Below are 22342 nucleotides of genomic sequence, written 5' to 3'. Positions count from 1 at the left end.
TGCTTTTGGACCCACTATTAAGGGGTGTGAATGTGTGGGCTCAATGAAAATCCAATGACCTTTGTAATGTCTAAAACACTGTACAGTACACTAATGGTAGGAAAAGAAAGTGGCATTCTCTCAACCATAGGGTCACACTATTAAGAAACAGATTATGTTCGCTTTGGTTTTTATTGACACTTTTCTAGATGAAGCCGAACCTTATGGGGGGGTTTCTCAGCCACAGATCAAGCCTAGTTCCATGGACAAAAAAACATAAATACAAATGGTGAATGGAAAATCTCCACCACACCTTGTCAGTTTGTGATGGTTTGTGATGGAAATGACTGATGGAAATGACATTTCTACAGTGTCTGGAGAAAATTGACAGACAGCTTAGCATGCTTTGAATAGTATTACAGCAAGCATATTGTTTACACTAAATACATAAAATACAAAAAAAGCTAAAGTTCTACCACAAATTAAAGACATTATAGCCTGTTTGGAAATGACTGACAATTAAAATATTCTCTACACAAGCAATATTTCTACACAAGCATCCACTACTCTGGATGGTTTTGACTTAGAATATGTGGACAACTACAAATACCTAGGTGTCTGGCTAGACTGTAAACTCTCCTTCCAGACTCACATTAAGCATCTCCAATCCAAAATTAAATCTAGAATCTGCTTCCTTTTTCGCAACAAAGCATCCTTCACTCTTGCTGCCAAACATACTATCCTACCGATCCTTGACTTCGGCGATGTCATTTACAAAATAGCCTCCAACACTCTACTCAGCAAATTGGATGCAGTCTATTACAGTGCCATCCGTTTTGTCACCAAAGCCCCATATACTACCCACCACTGTGACCTCTATGCTCTCGTTGGTTGCCTTCGCTTCATATTCGTTGCCCAACCCACTGGCTCCAGGTCATCTATGTTTTTGTTAGGTAAAGCCCCGCCTTATCTCAGCTCACTGGTCACCATAGCAGCACCCACCCGTAGCACGCGCTCCAGCAGGCATATTTCACTGGTAACCCCCAAAGCCAACTACTCCTTTGGCCACCTTTCCTTCCAATTCTCTGCTGCCAATGACTGGAACGAATTGCAAAAATCACTGAAGCTGGAGACTCATATCTCCCTCACTATCTTTAAGCATCAGCTATCAGAGCAATTTACAGATCATTGCACCTGTACATAGCCCGTCTGTAAATAGCCCACCCAACTACCTCATGCCCATATTGTTATTTTTATTTTTTGCTCCTTTGCACCCCAGTGTCTCTACTTGCACATTCATCTTCTACACATCTATCACTCCAGTGTTTAATTGCTTAATTGTAATTATTTCGCTACTATGGCCTATTTATTGCCTTACCTCCCTAATCTTACTTCATTTGCACACGCTGTATATAGACTTTTGTATTTTGTTATTGACTGTACGCTTATTTATTCCATGTGTAACTCCGTGTTGTTTGTGTCGCAGTGCTTTGTTTTATCTTAGCCAGGTCGCAGTTGTAAATGAGAACTTGTTCTCAACTGGCCTACCTGGTTAAATAAAGGTGAAATAAACAAAATATTTAAAAAATGAATAAACAATATTCCTCATTTAAATTCAAATGGGTTAAATGGAATAGTAACTGAAAATAAGGATACTGACTCTAGGCCTATAACCACTCACATGTAGTGTAATATAATATTAACTCCTACTGAATTATGCATTTCTTGCAGTAAAATGATACAATAAATGTTCGTTTTGTCTTGGGAACAGGAGTGGAGAAATATTTATTTCAGCATCTCTTGAGAAAATGTGAATGCGTTGTTATGACACTATTCTGCAACCAGCCAGTATTTCAAAGACATAAAATAGTCACCCAAGACGAAGTAAAGTCTTATCAGAAACATGTTTTATAGTTTTCTCAAATTTGTATTTCCTTAAAACCGGTCAACTGATGACATTTGGACATTTTGCACAGGACCAATAGTTCCACTGTTTTGGAGTTATTGCGTTTTCTCCCTGGTTCCTAAACAAAACAGACAACTATACCGGTGTTAACTACATTAATAATGCCTTCATGCTATCTATGTAAGACATTATTCTGGTGAGCACTACAATATTTAGTCATGACAGACGAGAAGCTGCATGTATCTAACTATAGTTGATAAACAAATGACCAACCAAATCTCAGAAATTATAATATGGCCTACCAAATCTCGAAAATTATAGGCAAAAACTTGTCTAAATTAGGGGTGAAAGTAGCCAGTAGACTATATGGTCCAGTACGGAGTATCAGCAAAATAAATTATCATGGTGGATCGAAATGTGCTTTTAGCCTACTTTTTAAAGTGATTTGTCTGACAATCAGATGAAAACATCATCACACACACCAATGATATGTGAAATTGAGCCTGTGCAGACCGTGGAAAACAGTAAACGGAATAGGACGTTTACATGCCACAGTTTACCGTCTAAGATCAGCATATCCCAGGCATCTTATACGGGATTCTCATAACCGGGATACAAGCTTTTTCGGGTTATTGTAAATGGAATATGACGTTTATATGCATCAACTCAAAAACAGAGTACTTGAGTATCCCGAATAATAACAGGATATTGGTCTGCATGTAAATGTTGTCAGTGTTACAAAGAAGTAGGCCTATTTGGTAATAGTAAAACAACTGCAAAACCTTTTAAGAGTGCTTTCTAAAAATTCTACTTCATTATGATTAGGCATGCTAATTATTTATTCAAATGACGTACAAAAAAAACTAACATCAAATAAAACCTTGACTGAGTGCTTAATCTAAATCCATGAATCAACTACCAATAAATACACATTCAGTCAATCCATATGTCTATAAGAATAATAGCTCATCATCCTCCTCGGGAACCTACATCAGAACCACTTAGACAGCCATTTCACAGCCATTCCTCCTACTTTGGGAAGTATTCCTGGAAGGAACAAGGTAGCTGCAGTCCCAACAGTATCCAGAGCTGTGCTCATAAATGAGGGTTTTTTCTCTTCCTCTTGTGCCTTCGCACCCTTAAGCGCATCTATCTCTCTTTGCATTTGGTGTGCTCTGTCATCAAACCCTTGTTGGAGAAGGTCATTCTGCTCCTGAAATTACAAGGTTTGTTTTTACACATCACGGACTGTGTCATTAAAACAAAACACATACACACAGTTAATCTTACCCCTAGAGTTCCTGTAGTTTTAAAGTGTTGTCCTCAATGTTTGTGTTTTTAAAATTCCTACCTTAAGTCTGGCCTGCAGAACTCTATCGTGCTCTGCCACGGCATTTCTACTGTCTCTCTCCATCCTCTCCATCAGCTGGTTCACATTCTCCTCATACGTCCTCTGCTGGTCCGCTCTCAACCTCTCCTGGACAACCAGCTGCTCCTCCATGGCTCGATTCTCCCGCTCAGATGCCTCCCTTTTCGCTTGCTCCGCTGCAGGTAGACAGAGTATGTGTGAGAGAGAGAGATAAATATCAAAGAGAACGAGAGGTAAGCCTCCATTTGGTGGTCATTAGAATGTTGTTGCCAGGTCATGGAGTGCATATTCATGGTGACCTATATCACCTTCTGCTCTCTGCTCAGCTTCAGTGAGGGACTGGTCTGCTGACAGGATGGTCTGACCAATGATGGCCTTCCTTTCCAAGTACTCCTTCAGTACCTCTTCAGCCTGGAACAACCACACATAATATTTAACTTTCAACATCACATCAGTGCATTCATAACTCCTTTGACCAGCATCCACAAAACATGATAATTACATAATATCCTAAAATAGCACCACCTCCCCAACATACCTTCACTCCCCTGCCTCCCTCAGATCTGAATTCGCTGGTGGCCAGTTTCAGGTCGTTGCAGTACTCTTTGTATCCTCCAGGGGTCATGTAGGAGCCATCCCTTATTTTCTCCTCCAAGGGGGCAAAGATGCATTCGATTTTGGACTCGCATGCCTTCTGTGACTCCTTGTAGTTCCTCTCACAGATCTTCTCATACTCCTCTTGAAGCACTTTCTATTTTTGTGTTTGAGAGGTTGGTTCAGAATGTACCAGAACAAACCAGAATGTCTTGGTTCAGTTGAGGTAATAAATGGTGAATAATCTGTCAATGTGCCCTTGAGTAAGGCACTTAACCCTAATTTCTGCTGTAAGTCGCTCTGGATAAGTGTGTCTGCTAAATGACTAAAATGTACATGTAAGTGTAGCATAAAGGGGTAGCTCACACAAATGACAAATTATCCTCATCTTGTTAAATACATGCATCACTGAATTGAATATTGACTCATTGAATATAGAATCTACATTCCCATACCATGAGCTCCAACTGGTACTTCTGGTCCTCGTCTTTGAAGGAGTTGTTGATGAATATGGCCACAGCCTCCTTCTCCATGACAGCATGCACTTCAGACAGCTCCTCTTGGGTCTCTGTGGGGTAGGCTACCCAGTCAGCCATGCCCTTTTGGTAGTGGGCCCTGGCCCTCTCGATGGCACTGGAGTTCTCAATTTGGGCCAGAGCCAACACAGCATTGTCCAGGCAGGGGATCTGCCCGCTACGGATGGCAGACACATACGTCTCTGCCAGGTTTCCCAGCACTGCAGGAGAGGGCAGGAAATCAGCATATCTGGTAGTTGTGGTAGTACTGTAGTGGTCAGTGTTGCTTGTATAGAAGTAAAGTAAGTAGTAGAATTAGTAGGACTTGAAGTACTAATGGCGTTGTTAGTTGTACTGGTCATGGTGGTTGTAGTAATCATCATAATAATAATAATAGAGGAGCTGGTTATAGTAGCAGCAGTAGTTTAGTTGTATTATTAAACATCATGACCTACTTTCATAAGTGCTTTCCAATATCAGTGTTGTAATACTCACGTCTGCCGGTAACTTTCAGGCCCTGTTTCAGGGTCTTGGTCTTGGCCTCCTTGAAGACGTGGTCACAGAACTCCTTGGCTTGCTCCACAAAGGCAGGCTCCAGGTCAGCGTCGGTCAGCTCCTCCATACGTCTCATTTTGTCTCCGCTGGCTGGCCTCTCAAACACAAAGCACCAGCGAGGAGAGAAATAGTTCCGCAGGCAGCTACGAGGCAGATTGTATGCCTGATCTTTCTTACTATGACCTTTGTAAATGAAAGACAAAGTACATCAATCATTAATTAACAAATTAAATGTTTAACCGTGACATTTTTTGTGTGGAAGAAAAGCATTTAATATTTTTATATCCAACATGTCTTTTGTAAAGGTATTGTCAACATTGGTAAATTCAATCTAACCATAGTTTAGATTAAGAGATTAAGTTAGCTGTGCTAGCTGGTGTTCCCTTCACCTGTTCTCAGTTTAAGAGCGTTCTCCAGGTACTCATTGGCTGTGATGGGTCTCCCATCAACCTCCAGGGTCAGGGTGAAATCTCTGACTGTCCACACAAAGGAAGGAAAGTAACGCAGGTACTCTGAAGATTCCTCCCCGTCTCGCTGGTTGGACTTCACCTTGATGTGCTCTGTCAGTTCTGTCACATAGCTGTAGAAGGCGGTATTGAGGACAAAATGAACCCAGATTTACTAACATACAGTATAGTGCTGAGCGATTAGCGCTTTTTGAGGTTGGTTCGGTTGTTGGGGATGAAATGAATCCAGACATACAACACTACACTATATTTCTTTATAGGCCTGCTGAAGGATACTGTAGTTTCTCCAGGGCGTTGTTGTCGATGGTTCCCAGGCTGTTGTACACCAGAGTACTGCTGAGCAGGACAGCCAGGGAAAAGATCCAGTTGTCATTCTTCTCATCACCCTGCAGACACAACAGAAGGAACACATTGGTACTCTGTTCATACTAGAGTGAAATTAAGTCTGTAACTAAATGTCTACTCCATACGCCGTTTTATGGGCTCCCTACCTTAATAAAGGTCAAAGCTGGAATCCTTAATTGAAACATTAACCAAGCCCCACCCTGCCTCAGTTTTGGTAAGCTAACAAAAAAAATCTGAGGGATGGGCCTGGAGAAATGTAACCACTCAAATTCATAGACTGAGCTACGGGTGCAATGACTCACCATCCGTGACATCATAATTGTAGTTAATCATGATATTATACAGTGTTTAATTACATATACAAACATTGGAGTAAAACAAGCTTATAACTAAGCTCATGGGTCATTATTTATTTGTTATACTCTTTAGAATCAATTGGTATATATCATACATTTATAAGTTAGACATTATATACAGTTGATGACATCAGCTATCAGTACTAGACACAGTTTATTGAGATAACATGGGATTTTACCCATAGCAATGTTATATTCTGTCATCTAAACAGCCATAAAAGGTTTTTGACAGAGAGTGAACTTTGACCTCCCACCTTCTCCACGTCTCCCAGACCCTCTGTATCCAGCAGCACCAGGGTGTGGTCTCTTTTTTCAGGGTGAGGCACACACCACATCCAGATGCCCTTAGTTTTGGACTGGATGGTGGCTCCCAGGGCAAAACCTTGAGGACAGAGGATAAAAACGGTTCTTAGGATGGAATCTCTAAAGAGGCAGCAGGATGTAAAGTGTTTACTCAAGGCTGCTGGTTTTCAGATGAACCATTTTTGTCTAGTTATACTGTATATAATACTGACAGTGAAACTAGCAGCCAGTGCAAAACGGCACCCTTATCTACACAACCCACTTAGAACAAATGTGGTCGGAACAAAATGTTTTTTGCATGTTTGCTCTGCTGTCTGGTTGTACGTTATGGTGTAAAACAAAGAGAAACTGTAGTTTCCACAATGCAACAACAGGGTGTGTCGAATTTCCAATTTTGGAGAGAAAAAAACATCAAATCATAATGTGGTCAGAACAGGACAAGTCTGTACTTTGGTGCAGCATATCTGGCTCTAACTCAATGACAAATGCAGTACATAAGTTAACACATTCTGTTTCACATTTCTATTACCCTATCTTTATGAGAAATAATTATCTTATACATAATCATTCCTTAACCATATAACAGTGTTGAGGTCATGCATATTGTTATGTGCACTGAACAAAAATATATTAAACAATTTCAAAGATTTTACTGAGTTACAGTCCAAATAAGGAATTCAGAAAATAAAACATAAAAAATAGGGGGGTGGATCAGAAAACCAGTCAGTATCTGGTGTGACCACCATTTGCCTCATGCAGTGCAACACATCTCCTTTGCATAGAGTTGATCAGGCTGTCGATTGTGGTCTGAGGAATTTTGTCCCACTCCTCTTCAATGGCTGTGCGAAGTTGCTGGATATTGGTGGGAACTGGAACACAATGTCGAACATGTCGATCCAGAGCATCCCAAAAGTTCTCAATGAGTGACATGTCTGGTGACTATGCAGGCCATGTAAGAACTGGGACATTTTCAGGAATTGTGTACAGATCCTTGCGACATGGGGCGCTGCATTATAATGCGGAAACATGAGGTGATGGCGGCGGATGAATGGCACGACAACGGACCTCAGGATCTCGTCACGGTATTGTTGTCAGTAGCTTATGCCTGGACATACCATAATGCCATTGAAGGTGAGCATCTTCCCACTGAAGTCGGTTAAGACACCGAACTGCAGCCAGAACAAGACCATGGCGAGGACGACGAGCACGCAGATGAGCTGTCTTGAGACGGTTTCCGACCGTTTGTGCAGAAATTCTTCAGTTGAGCAAACCCACAGTTTCATCTACTGTCCGGGTGGCTGGTCTCAGACGATCCCGCTGGTGAAGAAGCCGGATATATAAACTCAGCAAAAAAAGAAACGTCCTCTCTGTCACGACTTCCTCCGAAGTTGGTCCCTCTCCTTGTTTGGGCGGTGTTCGGTGGTCGAAGTCACCGACCTTCTAGCCATCGCTGATCCACTTTTCATTTTCCATTGGTTTTGTCTTGTCTTCCATCACACCTGGTTCCAATTACATCAATTACATGTTGTGTATTTAACCCTCTATTCCCCCCCATGTCCTTGTCGGTAATTGTTTCTTGTAGTGCTTATGCACGGTATGCTGGTATTTACCGGGTTTTGTTTGACCCATTTATTGTATTGTTCTGTTGACGGTGGTTTATGGATATTAAACGACACCGTTGTAAATCAGTTTTCGCTCTCTCCTGCGCCTGACTTCTCTACCGCCAGTACGCATCTCACTACACTCTCACTGTCAACTGCATTTATTTTCAGCAAACTTAACATGTGTAAATATTTGTATGAACTTTACAAAATTCAACAACTGAGACATAAACTAAACAAGTTCCACAGACATGTGACTAACAGAAATATAATAATGTGTCCCTGAACACAGGGGGGGGGGGGGGGGGGGGTCAAAATCAAAAGTAACAGTCAGTATCAGGTGTGGCCACCAGCTGCATTAAGTACTGCAGTGCATCTCCTCCTCATTGACTGCACCAGATTTGCCAGTTCTTACTGTGAGATGTTACCCCACTCTTCCACCAAGGCACCTGCAAGTTCCCGGACATTTCTGGGGGGAATGGCCCTAGCTCTCACCCTCCGATCCAAGAGGTCCCAGACGTGCTCAATGGGACTGAGATCCGGGCTCTTCGCAGGCCATGGCAGAACACTGACATTCCTATTCATATGGCTGGTGGCATTGTCATGCTGGAGGGTCATGTCAGGATGAGCCTGCAGGAAGGGTACCACATGAGGGAGGAGGATGTCTTCCCTGTAACGCACAGCGTTGACATTGCCTGCAATGACAACAAGCTCAGTCCGATGAATCTGTGACACACCGCCCCAGACCATGACGGACCATCCACCTCCAAATCGATCCCGCTCCAGAGTACAGGCCTCGGTGTAACGCTCATTCCTTCGACTATAAACGCGAATCCGACCATCACCCCTGGTGAGACAAGACCGCGACTCGTCAGTGAAGAGCACTTTTTCCAGTCCTGTCTGGTCCTGCGATGGTGGGTTTGTGCCCATAGGCGTCATTGTTGCCAGTGATGTCTGGTGAAGACCTGCCTTACAGGCCTACAACCCCTTAGTCCAGCCTCTCTCAGCCTATTGCGGACAGTCTGAGCACTGATGGATGGATTGTGCGTTCCTGGTGTAACTAGGGCAGTTGTTGTTGCCATCCTATACCTGTCCCGCAGGTGTGATGTTCTGATGTACCGATCCTGTGCAGGTGTTGTTACACATGGTCTGCCACTGCGAGGACGATCAGCTGTCCGTCCTGTCTCCCTGTAGCGCTGTCTTAGGAGTCTCACAGTATGGACATTGCAATTTATTGCCCTGGCCACATCTGCAGTCCTCATGCCTCCTTGCAGCATTCCTAAGGCACATTCACAGAGATGAGCAGGGACTCTGGGCATCTTTCTTTTGGTATTTTTCAGAGTCCGTAGAAAGGCCTCTTTAGTGTCCTAAGTTTTCATAACTGTGACCTTAATTGCCTACCGTCTGTAAGCTGTTAGTGTCTTAATGACCGTTCCACAGGTGCATGTTCATTGATTGTTCATGGTTCAATGAACAAGCATGGGAAACAGTGTTTAAACCCTTTACAATGAAGATCTGTGCAGTTATTTGGATTTTTATGAATTATCTTTGAAAGACAGGGTCCTGAAAAAGGGACGTTTCTTTTTTTGCTGAGTTTAGGTCCTGGACTGGCATGGCTACGCGTAGTCTGCGTTGTGAGGTCGGTTGGATGTACTGTCAAAATGACGTTGGAGGTGGCTTATGGTAGAGAAGTTAACATTCAATTCTCTGGCAACAGCTCGGGTGGACAATCTTGAAGTCAGCATGCCAATTGCACTTTCCCTCAAAACTTGAAACATCTGTGGCATTGTGTTGTGAGACAGAACTGAACATTTTAGAGTGGCTTTCATTGGTCCCAGCACAAGGTGTACCGGTGTAATAATCATGCAGTTTAATCAGCTTCTTGATATGCCATACCTGTCAGGTGGATGGATTATCGTGGCAAAGGAGAAATACTCACTAACAGGGATGTAAGAAGATTTGTGCACAGCATTTCAGAGAAATAAGCTTCTTGTGTATATAGGACATGTCAAGGATCTTTTATTTTAGGCTCATGAAACTTGATCAGAACATTGATTTAAAAAATGCTTTAGTGGATGTGCTTACCTTTCCTCTCCCCAGCCAGCTTGTTCATGAGGTAGGACTTGCCGGTGCGGTACAGCCCGACCACCGACACCACTACCACATGCTGGTCAATCTTGTCCAGGATGTCCAGTGCACTGCGGACAACACGCAGCTTCCCATCACTGTCGTTCTCTATCAGACATACTGGTTCTTTCATGGATACTGTCTGGCCTGACATGATGCTGTCCTATAGAAACGAAGGCAAGGACACGCATAATAACTTTTTATTGAGTAGGACACTGTGTGTGTGTGTGTGTGGGTGGGTGGGTGGGTGGGTGGGTGGGTGGGTGGGTGTGTGTGTGTGTGTGTGTGTGTGTGTGTGTGTGTGTGTGTGTGTGTGTGTGTGTGTGTGTACAGTACCAGTCAAAAGTTAGGACACCCCCACATCATTCAAGGGTTTTTCTTTATTTTTCCTATTTCTACATTGTAGAATAATAGTGAAGACATCAACACTTTGAAATAACACACATGGAATCATGTAGTAACCAAAAAAGTGTTAAACAATTATTTCTTTTTATATTTAAGATTCTTCAAAGTAGCCACACTGCCTTGATGACAGCTTTGCACACTCTTGGCATTGTCTCAACCAGCTTCAACTGAAATCCTTTTCCAACAGTCTTGAAGAAGTTCCTACATATGCTGAGCCCTTGTTGGCTGCTTTTCCTTCACTCTGCGGTCCAACTCATCCCAAACCATCTCAATTGGGTTGACGTCGGGTGATTGTTGAGGCCAGGTCATCTGATGCAGCACTCCATCACCCTCCTTCTTGGTCAAATAGCCCTTACATGGTAGAGAGGTGAACATTCAATTCTCAACATCCACTAAAGCATTGGGGTCGTAACCAAAAGGTTGCTGGACCGAGCTGACAAGGTAAAAATCTGTCGTTCTGCCCCTGAACAAGGCAGTTAACCCACTGTTCCCCGGTAGGCCATCATTGTAAATAAGAACGTGTTCTTAACTGACTTGCCTAGTTAAATAAAGGTTACATTTAAAAATATATATATATATTTTAAAAATAAACAGTCTGAAGGTGTGATGGGTCATTGTCCTGTTGGAAAACAAATGATATATAGTCCCACTAAGCGCAAAGCAGATGGGATGGTGTATCGCTGCAGAATGCTGTGGTAGCCATGCTGGTTATTGTGCCTTGAATTCTAAATAAATCACTGACCGTGTTACCAGCAAAGCACCCCCCACACCATCACACCTCCTCCTCCATGCTTCACGGTGGGAACTACACATGCAGAGATTGTCTGTTCACCTACTCTGCGTCTCACAAAGACACGGCGGTTGGAACAAAAAAGCTCACATTTGGACTCATCAGACCAAATGACAGATTTCCACCAGTCTAATGTCCATTGCTTGTGTTTCTTGGCTCAAGCAAGTCTCTTCTTATTATTGGTGTCCTTTAGTAGTGTTTTTTTTGCAGCAATTCGACCATGAAGCCCTGATTCACGCAGTCTCCTCTGAACAGTTGATGTTGAGATGTGTCTGTCACTTGACCTCTGTGAAACATTTATTTAGGCTACAATTTCTGAGGCTGGTAACTCCAATGAACTTATCCTCTGCAGCAGGGGTAACTCTTGGTCTTCCTTTCCTGTGGCGGTGCTCATGAGAGCCAGTTTCATCATAGCGCTTGATGGTTTTTAAGACTGCACTTGAAGAAAATTTCAAAGTTCTTGAAATTTTCCGTACTGACTGACCTTTATGTCTTAAAGTAATGATGGACTGTCGTTTCTCTTTGCTTATTTGAGCTGTTCTTGCCATAATATGGACTTTGTCTTTTACCAAATAGTACCAAATGCTATCTTCTGTATAACACCCCTACCTTGTCACAACACAACTGATTGGCTCAAATGCATTTCGAAGGAAAGAATTTCCACAAATGAACTTTTAACAAGGCACACCTGTTAAAACTTCTTGTCAATAGGGGGGCGCCATTTCGACTTTGTAAAAATTCGTTCCCAAATTAAACTGCCTCGTACTCAATTCTTGCTCGTACAATATGCATATTATTATTACTATTGGATAGAAAACACTCTCTAGTTTCTAAAACCGTTTGAATTATATCTGTGAGTAAAACAGAACTCAAGTTGCAGCTAACTTCCTGTCAGGAAGTGAGAAATCTGAAACCTGTTCCAGGTCAGTTTATTAAATTGCATGTGATCTATGAGTCGACATGCACTGCATACGATTTCCCCTAGATGTCAGTAAGCAGTGAGAATTGGAATGGTGTTGCTAGGCAGATCTGAGGCCATATAAAGGCTCATGGAACCGGGGGTGCACTCTTTTCAACGTTCGTCATGGCGCAAAGGAGGACCTCAGGATGGCATTCTGAAAAGCTCTCGTTATAGGCCTTAGATAGATCCGGCTCTGATTTTATTCGATATAGGTGTTAAAGACATCATAATGTAGTTATTTTAAACCGAGTTATATCAGTTTATATCAGTATATTGCGATTTTCGGATATTTCTTTGTGCTGCGTTATGAAGAGTTGGGCACGTCTGGGCCACATAGCTAATGTTTGCTGCTAATTAGTAAGTTGAAGAAGACAATCTACAACCGAGCAACGATGATTCTGGACAAAGGACCACTTGCACAAGATTCTGATGGAAGCTCATCAAAAAGTAAGAACTATTTATGATGTTAATTCGTTGTTCTGTTGAAAAATGTAAAACTACTATTCCGCCATTAATTTCGGTGCAGTCTCGCTTTAACGCACGCTGTATGTCGTAGTAACGTTAATTTTAAAAATCTAACACAGCGGTTGCATTAAGAACTAATGTATCTTTCATTTGCTGTCCAACCTGTATTTTTTAGTCAAGTTTATGATTAGTTATTGATTAGATTAGGTGCCTCTCCCAAGATTTCTCCCGACATTTTGTTGGCAGCCTGGCTACTATTCTCATTGTATAACCACGATTTGTGCCGCTAAATATGCACATTTTCGAACAAACAATATATGTATTGTGTAATATGATGTTATAGGACTGTCATCTGAAGAAGTTTGAGAAGGTTAGTGAAAAAATTAATATCTTTTGCTGATTTATTCGTTATCGCTACTGTTGGCTTGAATCAATGCTGTTGTGTGGTTGGCTACTGTAGTAAGCTAATATAATGCTAAATTGTGTTTTCGCTGTAAAACACTTAAAGAATCTGAAATATTGGCTGGATTCACAAGATCTTTGTCTTTCATTTGCTGTACGCTGTGTATTTTTTATAAATGTTTTATGATGAGTATTTAGGTAATTCACGTTGCTCTCTGTAGTTATTCTAGTTGCTTTGGTGAGAGTTGTGATGGTGGCTGCAATGTAAAACTATGATTTATACCTGAAATATGCACATTTTTCTAACAAAACATATGCTATACAATAAATATGTTATCAGACTGTCATCTGATGAAGTTGTTTCTTGGTTAGTGACTATTTATGTCTTTATTTGGTCGAATTTGTGATAGCTACCTATGCAGGAAAAAAATGGTGGGAAAAAAAAGTTGTGTCTTTTGCTATGGTGGTTAGCTAATAGAAATACATATTGTGTCTTCCCTGTAAAACATTTTAAAAATCAGAAATGATGGCTGGATTCACAAGATGTGTATCTTTCATTTGGTGTCTTGGACTTGTGATTTCATGAACATTTTATTATATGATATCCCTGTGGCTTTAGGCTAGGCTATGCTAGTCAGCTTTTTTGATGGGGGGGATCCCGGATCCGGGTTTGTGACTCGTTAGGTTATTAATTGAAATGCATTCCAGGTGACTACCTCGTGAAGCTGGTTGAGAGAATGCCAAGAGTGTGCAAAGCTGTCGTCAAGGCAAAGGGTGGCTACTTTGAAGAATCTCAAATATAAAATATATTTTGATTTGTTTAACACTTTTTTGGTTACTACATGATTCCATATGTGTTATTTTATAGTTTTGATGTCTTCACTATTATTCTACCATGTAGAAAATAGTCAAATTAAAGAAAAACCTTGGAATGAGTAGGTGTGTCGAAACTTTTAACTGGTACTGTATGTGTGTCATAAAAATAATAACAGCAGACAACAGGAAAAATATGTTCAAATTCAAAGACAGGAGAGGAGTCTTCCACTCTCTGATTCGTAGAGGCTACTCCATGAATAGACTCCATGAATAGTTATGAATGTGCTTGCATGTACAGGCGTGGTTATCCAATCGATTAATTGACCGCAAATGTTTATTGTAAAAAAAAAAAAAATAATCACCAGCCAACATTATACCAGTCATTTTGCAAATCAATAGCTATATATCATATAGTAAAAAAGCCCACATTTAGAAGTGAAAGAGAGTTTAGGCTTACCTCGGCAACACTGTACCGTACAGTGAGGTTGTTGTTCAGTCTGTCGTCCGCGTTTGCACGGCAAAAGAGATCGGTTGTGATATTGAAACTGAAAGTGTTTCTCTTACGTTAACAATTAAGCTTCCGGGAAAGCACGACGTTTCCCCCCCGAAGAATTCTCTGCTGCAGTGAAACATGACCTGACATATACCGCGTTCATGTGCTGGTAGGTACTAGGAACTCAGAAAAGTTCGACTTGCTAACGGTTTGAACGCGATATGTTAATAGCCAACACGTAGAACTACAACCAGTTAGCAAGTCGACCATACACGAGTTTCCTTGTTCCAACTTGCACTAGAACGAATCACTATTCCTATCTAGAACAAGACAGATCATTGGCTCAATAACGCCATTAAAACAAAAACAAACATTTTTCAAAGTCGGATGCGTCAGTTCCATATCTTATTTAACTGGTGAAAATAAGAGACATATAGTCTAGAGACAACTTTCACTTTCTGTATCTGCAGACAAATAGGTACCACTAGTTACTACAGGCACAACGTCTTAGACCTCGCCTATTTCCCTTCTCAAAATGTGATTTTAAACCTAAATTTAACCACACTGCTAACATTATGTCTATCCCTAATCTTAAATTAAGACCAAAAAGCATTTTTTTCCCTCCATTCATTTGTATGATCACAGACAATTTTCACTTTGTGGCTGTGGTAACTAGTTGAAACCCCCTTGAAATAGGTACTCGAGATTGCGACATCCTCTGCAATTTTACAGTTGGTTTGGAGCAGGCTTTTGGAGAGGTCGTTTATGTGAGTAGGCTACTATCAACTAATGCTTTTCCATAGCAGGAAAACAGTTACATGTTTGAAGACAAATTTCGTAATGAAATTGAAGCTAACATTGGACAATATTTTAACTTCACTTTTAATTTTGTATGCGTATGGCTCAGCTGTTTAATTATGCAGATCTTAATATTTTTTTACATAACCTTCGCAGTAGTCCTAATCTATATAATATTCACATAATTCACCTGAACTATATTTAATTCATAATTGTATTAAAGATTGAATATTTCTGGGAGCTGTAGGCTAATCATCCTGTGAAGCTACTTGACCATGGATTCCCCAATGTGTCTGGTCGAAAACGCCGACGGGGAGCTTCATGTAGTCCCTGGTGCCATCAAGTACCTGATGGGACTGAACCAGAAAGTCGTAGTGGTGTCGGTGGTCGGGCTGTACCGCACCGGCAAGTCTTACCTCATGAACAAGCTGGCTGGAAAGAGAAAAGGTGAGACAGAGACTGACTGATGCTGAGAGACATATCTGAATAATCTGTGCCTCAATAGACAATTCCCAATTTTTTTGCATCTGTACATTTCTTTCAGAAGAAAAAGTCTATTAAATTTTTTCGTCTTAAAACGGTCTTTGAAATATTGATTTAGGTTTTGCCCTGGGAGCCACCATCCAATCCAAGACTAAGGGAATCTGGATGTGGTGTGTGCCTCACCCTGAAAAAAGAGACCACACCCTGGTGCTGCTGGATACAGAGGGGCTGGGGGATGTGGAGAAGGTGAGAGGTCAAAGTTCAGTCTCTTTACAATTCACATTAGTAATCCAGCACAGTGAACAAGTATCTAAACACACATACACTACATGACCAAAAGTATGTGGACACCTGCTCGTCTAACATCTCATTCCAAAATCATGGGCAAACTGGGACTTCCCCAAACTGTTACCACAAAGTTGGAAGCACAGAATTGTTTAGAATGTCATTGTATGCTGTAGCGTTAAGATTTCCCTTAACTGGAATTAAGGGGCCTAGCCCAAACGATAAAATACAGCACCAGACCATTATTCCTCCTCCACCAAACTTTACAGTTGGCACAATGCATTCGGGCAGGTAGCGTTCTCCTGGCATCCACCAAACCCAGATTCGTCCGTCGGACTGCCAGATGGTGAAACGTGACTCATCACTCCAGAGAATGTGTTTCCAATGCTGCAGAGTCCAATGGCAGCAAACCACTCCAGCCGACACTTGGCATTGCATATGGTGATCTTAGGCTTTTGTGCTACTGCTTGGCCATGGAAACCCATTTCATGAAGCTCCCAATGAACAGTACTTGTGCTGACGTTGCTTCCAGAGGCAGTTTGGAACTCGGTAGTGAGTGTTGCAACCGAGGACAGACGATTTTATGCGCTACGAGCTTCAGCCCTCAGCGGTCCCGTTCTGTGAGCTTGTGTGGCCTACCACTTCACGGCTGAGCCGTTGTGTTGTTGCTTCTAAACATTTCCTCTTCACAATAACAGCACTAACAGTTCACCGGAGCAGCCCTAGCAGGGCAGAAATTTGACGAACTGACTTGTTTGAAAGGTGGCATCCTATGATGGTGCCACGTTGAAAGTCACTGAGCCAATCTCCTGCCAATGTTTCCCTATGGAGATTGCATGGCTTGGTAATCGATTTTATACACCTGTCAGCAACAGGTTTGACTGAAATAGCCGAACCCACTAATTTGAAGGGGTGTCCATATACTTTTGTATATATAGTGTATTTGAAATTATTTCATTTCATTTAGCCGTATCACCAATAAGCATGTTGCTGTTGTCATACTTGTTTCAGGGAGATTCTAAAAATGATGCCTGGATCTTCTCCTTGGCCATTCTGTTAAGCAGTACTCTGGTCTACAACAGTCGAGGGACCATCGACAATCAAGCCGTGGAGAACCTCCAGTATCCTTTAAACCAATATCTATTTCCCCATGGCAAACCTCCCCTGTTTCCTCTCCTGTTGACTTTAACAGGACAGGGGATATTTCCATCAACCGGGCCATTTCTTGGAACTCCCTCTCATATTGAAAGTGAAAGTGCTGTATGTTTGTATATCTATTGGATGCTGAGCAAAATGTCCTTATAGACTTGCAGCAATACAGTGGGGCAAAAAAGTATTTAGTCAGCCACCAATTGTGCAAGTTCTCCCACTTAAAAAGATGAGAGAGGCCTGTAATTTTCATCATAGGTACACTTCAACTATGACAGACAAAATGAGAGAAAAAAAATCCAGAAAATCACATTGTAGGATTTTTTATGAATTTATTTGCAAATTATGGTGGAAAATAAGTATTTGGTCAATAACAAAAGTTTATCTCAATACTTTGTTATATACCCTTTGTTGACAATGACAGAGGTCAAACGTTTTCTGTAAGTCTTCACAAGGTTCACACACTGTTGCTGGTATTTTGGCCCATTCCTCCATGCAGATCTCCTCTAGAGCAGTGATGTTTTGGGGCTGTTGCTGGGCAACATGGACTTTCAACTCCCTCCAAAGATTTTCTATGGGGTTGAGCTCTGGAGACTGGCTAGGCCACTCCAGGACCTTGAAATGCTTCTTACGAATCCACTCCTTCGTTGCCCGGGCGGTGTGTTTGGGATCATTGTCATGCTGAAAGACCCAGCCACGTTTCATCTTCAATGCCCTTGCTGATGGAAGGTTTTCACTCAAAATCTCACGATACATGGCCCCATTCATTCTTTCCTTTACACGGATCAGTCGTCCTGGTCCCTTTGCAGCAAAACAGCCCCAAAGCATGATGTTTCCACCCCCATGCTTCACAGTAGGTATGGTGTTCTTTGGATGCAACTCAGCATTCTTTGTCCTCCAAACACGACGAGTTGAGTTTTTACCAAATAGTTCTGTTTTGGTTTCATCTGACCATATGACATTCTCCCAATCTTCTTCTGGATCATCCAAATGCTCTCTAGCAAACTTCAGACGGGCCTGGACATGTACTGGCTTAAGCACGGGGACACGTCTGGCACTGCAGGATTTGAGCCCCTGGCGGTGTAGTGTGTTACTGATGGTAGGCTTTGTTCCTTTGGTCCCAGCTCTCTGCAGGTCATTCACTAGGTCCCCCCGTGTGGTTCTGGGATTTTTGCTCACCGTTCTTGTGATCATTTTGACCCCACGGGGTGAGATCTTGCGTGGAGCCCCAGATCAAGGGAGATTAGTGGTCTTGTATGTCTTCCATTTCCTAATAATTGGTCCCACAGTTGATTTCTTCAAACCAAGCTGCTTACCTATTGCAGATTCAGTCTTCCCAGCCTGGTGCAGGTCTACAATTTTGTTTCTGGTGTCCTTTGACAGCTCTTTGGTCTTGGCCATAGTGGAGTTTGGAGTGTGACTGTTTGAGGTTGTGGACAGGTGTCTTTTATACTGATAACAAGTTCAAACAGGTGCCATTAATACAGGTAACGAGTGGAGGACAGAGGAGCCTCTTAAAGAAGAAGTTACAGGTCTGTGAGAGCCAGAAATCTTGCTTGTTTGTAGGTGACCAAATACTTATTTTCCACCATAATTTGCAAATAAATTCATAAAAAATCCTACAATGTGATTTTCTGGATTTTTTTTTCTCATTTTGTCTGTCATAGTTGAAGTGTACCTATGATGAAAATTACAGGCCTCTCTCATCTTTTTAAGTGGGAGAACTTGCACAATTGGTGGCTGACTAAATACTTTTTTGCCCCACTGTATATTGTGTTACTGACAGCGTTAATTATGTGTTTGCAGAATGTTCAATACACTGTACTTTGTTATATCCATTCCCTTAGGGGTTACTCAGTGCATGTGGACACAGTCCATTCAAAATGAAACTGAAATGACTCGTATGCTATAACTGTTGTATTGCAAGTCCTTGTACAACCGTTGCAGGCACATGTCAATGCAGACGCACAGTATTTTTTTGAACTTTGGTAGCTTTTATCAGTCAATCCTCAACCGGCCCTATAGATATGTGAGTGAGCTGACAGAGCGGATCAAGGTGAATTCTTCCAGTGCAGCTTCATCCTCTCACGATGACGAGGAAGGAGGGGACGCCCAGTTTGTGCAGTTCTTTCCGAATTTTGTGTGGGCCATCAGAGATTTCACTCTACTACTCGAGATCGACGGCAGAAACGTCACCGAAGATGAGTATCTGGAGCATTCCCTGGAGCTCAGAAAAGGTGACTAGCCACCACCCCAATGATCAACTGTGCACAATGTCTCTACATAGAATTGTGCACCATTATCAATTATACAGTTGGAATAATCATTATCTCACAGAGAACATAGGGGTTGTGAAACAAGATGATTGATTTTGGCTCTGCCTGTCAAAATGACCTATTATAAAATCATTCCTATGAAAATGTAATGTAGGATTACACTCATAATCAAACAGACACATAAACCAAATGATTTTATCCAGTTTGTTTATTGGTCATAAAGTCTTCTGCCTCATGTTAATGTAAGCATATCTCTGTATATGCTTGTCTGTTAATGATTGTGTTTTTTGGTGAACTAAGGGCCGGTACCCCAGACACAGATTAGGCCTCTAGACGAGATTCTCCACTGAACACACTTTGTGTCCAGGACAAGGACTAATCTGTGTCTGGGAAACCAGCCCTAAAAATAGAGTAATGTCAACTGTAATGGTGAATGCTGACTATCATTCAGGTGGGGGTAAAAAGAATCTGATGTACAACCTCCCACGAGAGTGCATCAGGAACTACTTCCCCTCGCGCAAGTGCTTTGTATTCCCCACCCCTACAACTCCTGCCAACATGCCCCACCTGGATTCCATGGACGAGGCTGGCCTGTGTGGAAGCTTCCGAAAGGTTGCAGACACTTTCTGCTGCTTTATTTTCCAGGAGAGCCGTACAAAAACTGTCAAAGGGGGCCACAAAGTTACCGGGAGAAGTAAGTCAAATATCAGCAGATTTTGTACAGATGCATTGAATGTATCCTATGTTATTGTACCACCAAATGTATACACTTATATTTTTCTTCCCGCCTCTATCTGATTGCAGTGCTCGGCCACTTGGTTAACACCTATGTGGAGACCATAGCCAAAGGCTCTGTGCCCTGTCTGGAGAATGCGGTGCTGGCCATGGCTCAAATTGAGAACCAGGCTGCTGTGGATGAGGGCCAGGTAGTATACCAGAGGGGCATGGAGGAGGTGAAGGCCTTATTCCCTGTGGACATGGGTCAGATTTCAGCTCATCACCTCCGCTCAGACCACCAGGCCACGCAGGCTTTCATGAAACGATCCTTCAAAGACGAAAATGGGGATTTCTTGAAAGCGTTGGCGGTAAGGGTCATCATTTCAGATCTGTGCCTGGTACAAACACTGCCTTAGTTCTTAACTCTGTCAAGGACCACTTTTTACAAATGCTTCCCTAAAACAGTCTTGACTCCTGCAGGTGGCCATTGCAAAGCACTACGCTGACCTTCTCATTCAGAACGAGGATGCCTCAGAGAAGAAGTGTGCGGCCCTTCTGGAGAAGCTGTCTGCTCCGATGGCCCAGAAGATTAAGGAGGGGATCTACACCACACCTGGAGGATATGAGCTTTACTGCAATCACCATGACAACATGGTTGCACAGTACCGAGCCGAGCCTGATAAAGGAGTTGGGGTAAGAGCTTCGAGCTGAATCCTTGCTAGGGCTGAAACATTCATAAAAAAATCCATATTGAATACTGGAGTTGTTCTCGTCTTTCAGGTCGATCCACTCACAGTAGTTTCAATGTCGTAGATGGATTGCTGTTTCTATCAACATCTGTTACTTTTATCATTCACATTATCTTCCATAAAGTATTTCTAGGCATCTACAGCATCATACCAAAAACACATCCAACCGGTTTTAGATTGCCATCAAACAATGGTAAAACATGTAGCCTTTGGGGGTGTTTTCTGCAGGCTGAGGAGATTCTTGAGCAGTTCCTGAGGGAGAAGAGTCTAGAGAAGAATTCCATCTTGCAGGCTGACAAAAAATTGACGGAAAACGAGAAAAAAATCTATGGTAAGTCCAAAATATAGCATTGGGATGTTAAGTCAACATAGATCTGGGATGTTTGAAAGAGTATTCTAAAACTTATGGCCTACTCCAGAACATGGAAAAGATCAGGGGCTGTCTGTTGACTCCATATGAGAGAGAACATGAGTAGTCCAGAAGCTAGAGTGTTTTCCTACCTCAACTCTTCCTTTGGACCATGCAGAGGAGAAGGAGAGATCAGCTGTGCTGGAGCAGGAGAAGAAGGCTGCTGAAGAGAAACGGTTGGAGATGGAGCGCACCATGGAGGACGATCGCAGAAGCAAAGACGAGAAGTTGAAGCAGATGGAAGAGAAGATGAAGGAGGAGATGAAGCAACAGGAACGGGACTTCCACAGGGCCTTGGAGTGCAAAATGCAGGAGCAGAAGGATCTGCTGGAGAAGGGCCACAAGGAGAAGGCTGACTTAATGAGACAGGAGATAGAGGAGTTCAAGAAGAGCAACACACCTGAGAAGGAAGGAGGTGGTTTCCTTGAGTCTACAGTCATGCCTGTTCTTCGATTTGGATTGGACGCTGCCAACACTGTCTTTCAATATAAGCTCATGAGGGGAGCTTTTATGAAGTAGAAACATTGTGTATTACCTGAGCATGTACACATTTGTTAGCTTTATCTAGCAATGTAAAGCGAAAAGTCAAGTTGATAGCCACGCTTAGAATCAGTATAAGCTTTATATGCAAGAGTGATGTATTATTTTTGGAATGGACGCTGCCAACATTTTATTTCAATATAAGCTCATGAAGGTATCTTTTATGAAGTAGAAACATTGTGTATTACTTGAGCAGGTACACAGAGAGACAAGTTGCTTAATTTTTCCCTCTTCCACTTTCCTCTTCCATGTTTGCGGTAATGCTGCAATTAGTTGGTTGTAGTTTTGGGTAGAGCAGACATTTCCATATGTTTTTGTTAGCTGCATGTGTGACATAACTCCACCAGTCCTATTTATGATATCTTTTGCGAAGATTATACTTTATTTTTATTTTTATCAATTAGTATATTTGAGTATAACCACAATTTTTTGTATTATTTGTTCTGTCTTTTCTGGTGGATTAAATTGAAATTGCAACCGACTTTCT

General features: G+C 42.0%; 2 protein-coding genes across 2 annotated transcripts; one reads left to right on the top strand and one right to left on the bottom strand.

Moving 5' to 3' along the window:
• Nucleotides 1-152: 152 nt before the first annotated feature.
• On the bottom strand, nt 153-14551 carry LOC139538837 (guanylate-binding protein 1-like). Its single transcript, XM_071341322.1, has 11 exons — nt 14414-14551; nt 10076-10280; nt 6341-6468; nt 5662-5771; nt 5308-5498; nt 4859-5101; nt 4304-4584; nt 3793-4005; nt 3563-3665; nt 3237-3430; nt 153-3098 (listed from the first exon to the last, which is right to left on the bottom strand). Exons 2-11 carry the CDS (start codon nt 10269-10271, stop codon nt 2877-2879), a joined length of 1881 nt encoding a protein of 626 aa, XP_071197423.1. The 5' UTR covers nt 10272-10280; nt 14414-14551; the 3' UTR covers nt 153-2876.
• On the top strand, nt 14528-22336 carry LOC139538840 (guanylate-binding protein 1-like). Its single transcript, XM_071341327.1, has 11 exons — nt 14528-14618; nt 15146-15216; nt 15495-15694; nt 15849-15976; nt 17027-17136; nt 19190-19401; nt 19892-20134; nt 20245-20525; nt 20638-20850; nt 21135-21237; nt 21434-22336. The coding sequence occupies exons 3-11, from the start codon at nt 15523-15525 to the stop codon at nt 21832-21834; spliced, it is 1863 nt and encodes a 620-aa protein (XP_071197428.1). The 5' UTR covers nt 14528-14618; nt 15146-15216; nt 15495-15522; the 3' UTR covers nt 21835-22336.
• Nucleotides 22337-22342: the final 6 nt, after the last annotated feature.

This window comes from Salvelinus alpinus, chromosome 14, assembly GCF_045679555.1.
Source record: "Salvelinus alpinus chromosome 14, SLU_Salpinus.1, whole genome shotgun sequence".
In the NCBI taxonomy this organism is placed as follows: Eukaryota; Metazoa; Chordata; class Actinopteri; order Salmoniformes; family Salmonidae; genus Salvelinus; species Salvelinus alpinus.
The sequence above is the reverse complement of the archived record's forward strand: the minus strand, read 5'-3'. Positions and strand labels throughout refer to the sequence as shown.

Excerpts from the sequence above, each read along its gene's own strand:
- LOC139538840 (XM_071341327.1), top strand. The coding sequence starts at position 15,523 with ATGGATTCCCCAATGTGTCTGGTCGAAAACGCCGACGGGGAGCTTCAT. Across the intron at positions 15,695-15,848 it reads GCTGGCTGGAAAGAGAAAAG|GTTTTGCCCTGGGAGCCACC; the intron begins GTGAGACAGAGA and ends ATATTGATTTAG. Across the intron at positions 20,135-20,244 it reads CCACAAAGTTACCGGGAGAA|TGCTCGGCCACTTGGTTAAC; the intron begins GTAAGTCAAATA and ends ATCTGATTGCAG.
- LOC139538837 (XM_071341322.1), bottom strand. The coding sequence starts at position 10,271 with ATGTCAGGCCAGACAGTATCCATGAAAGAACCAGTATGTCTGATAGAG. Across the intron at positions 5,499-5,661 it reads AACGCCCTGGAGAAACTACA|CTATGTGACAGAACTGACAG; the intron begins GTATCCTTCAGC and ends CGCCTTCTACAG. Across the intron at positions 3,431-3,562 it reads AGCTGAGCAGAGAGCAGAAG|CGGAGCAAGCGAAAAGGGAG; the intron begins GTGATATAGGTC and ends GTCTACCTGCAG.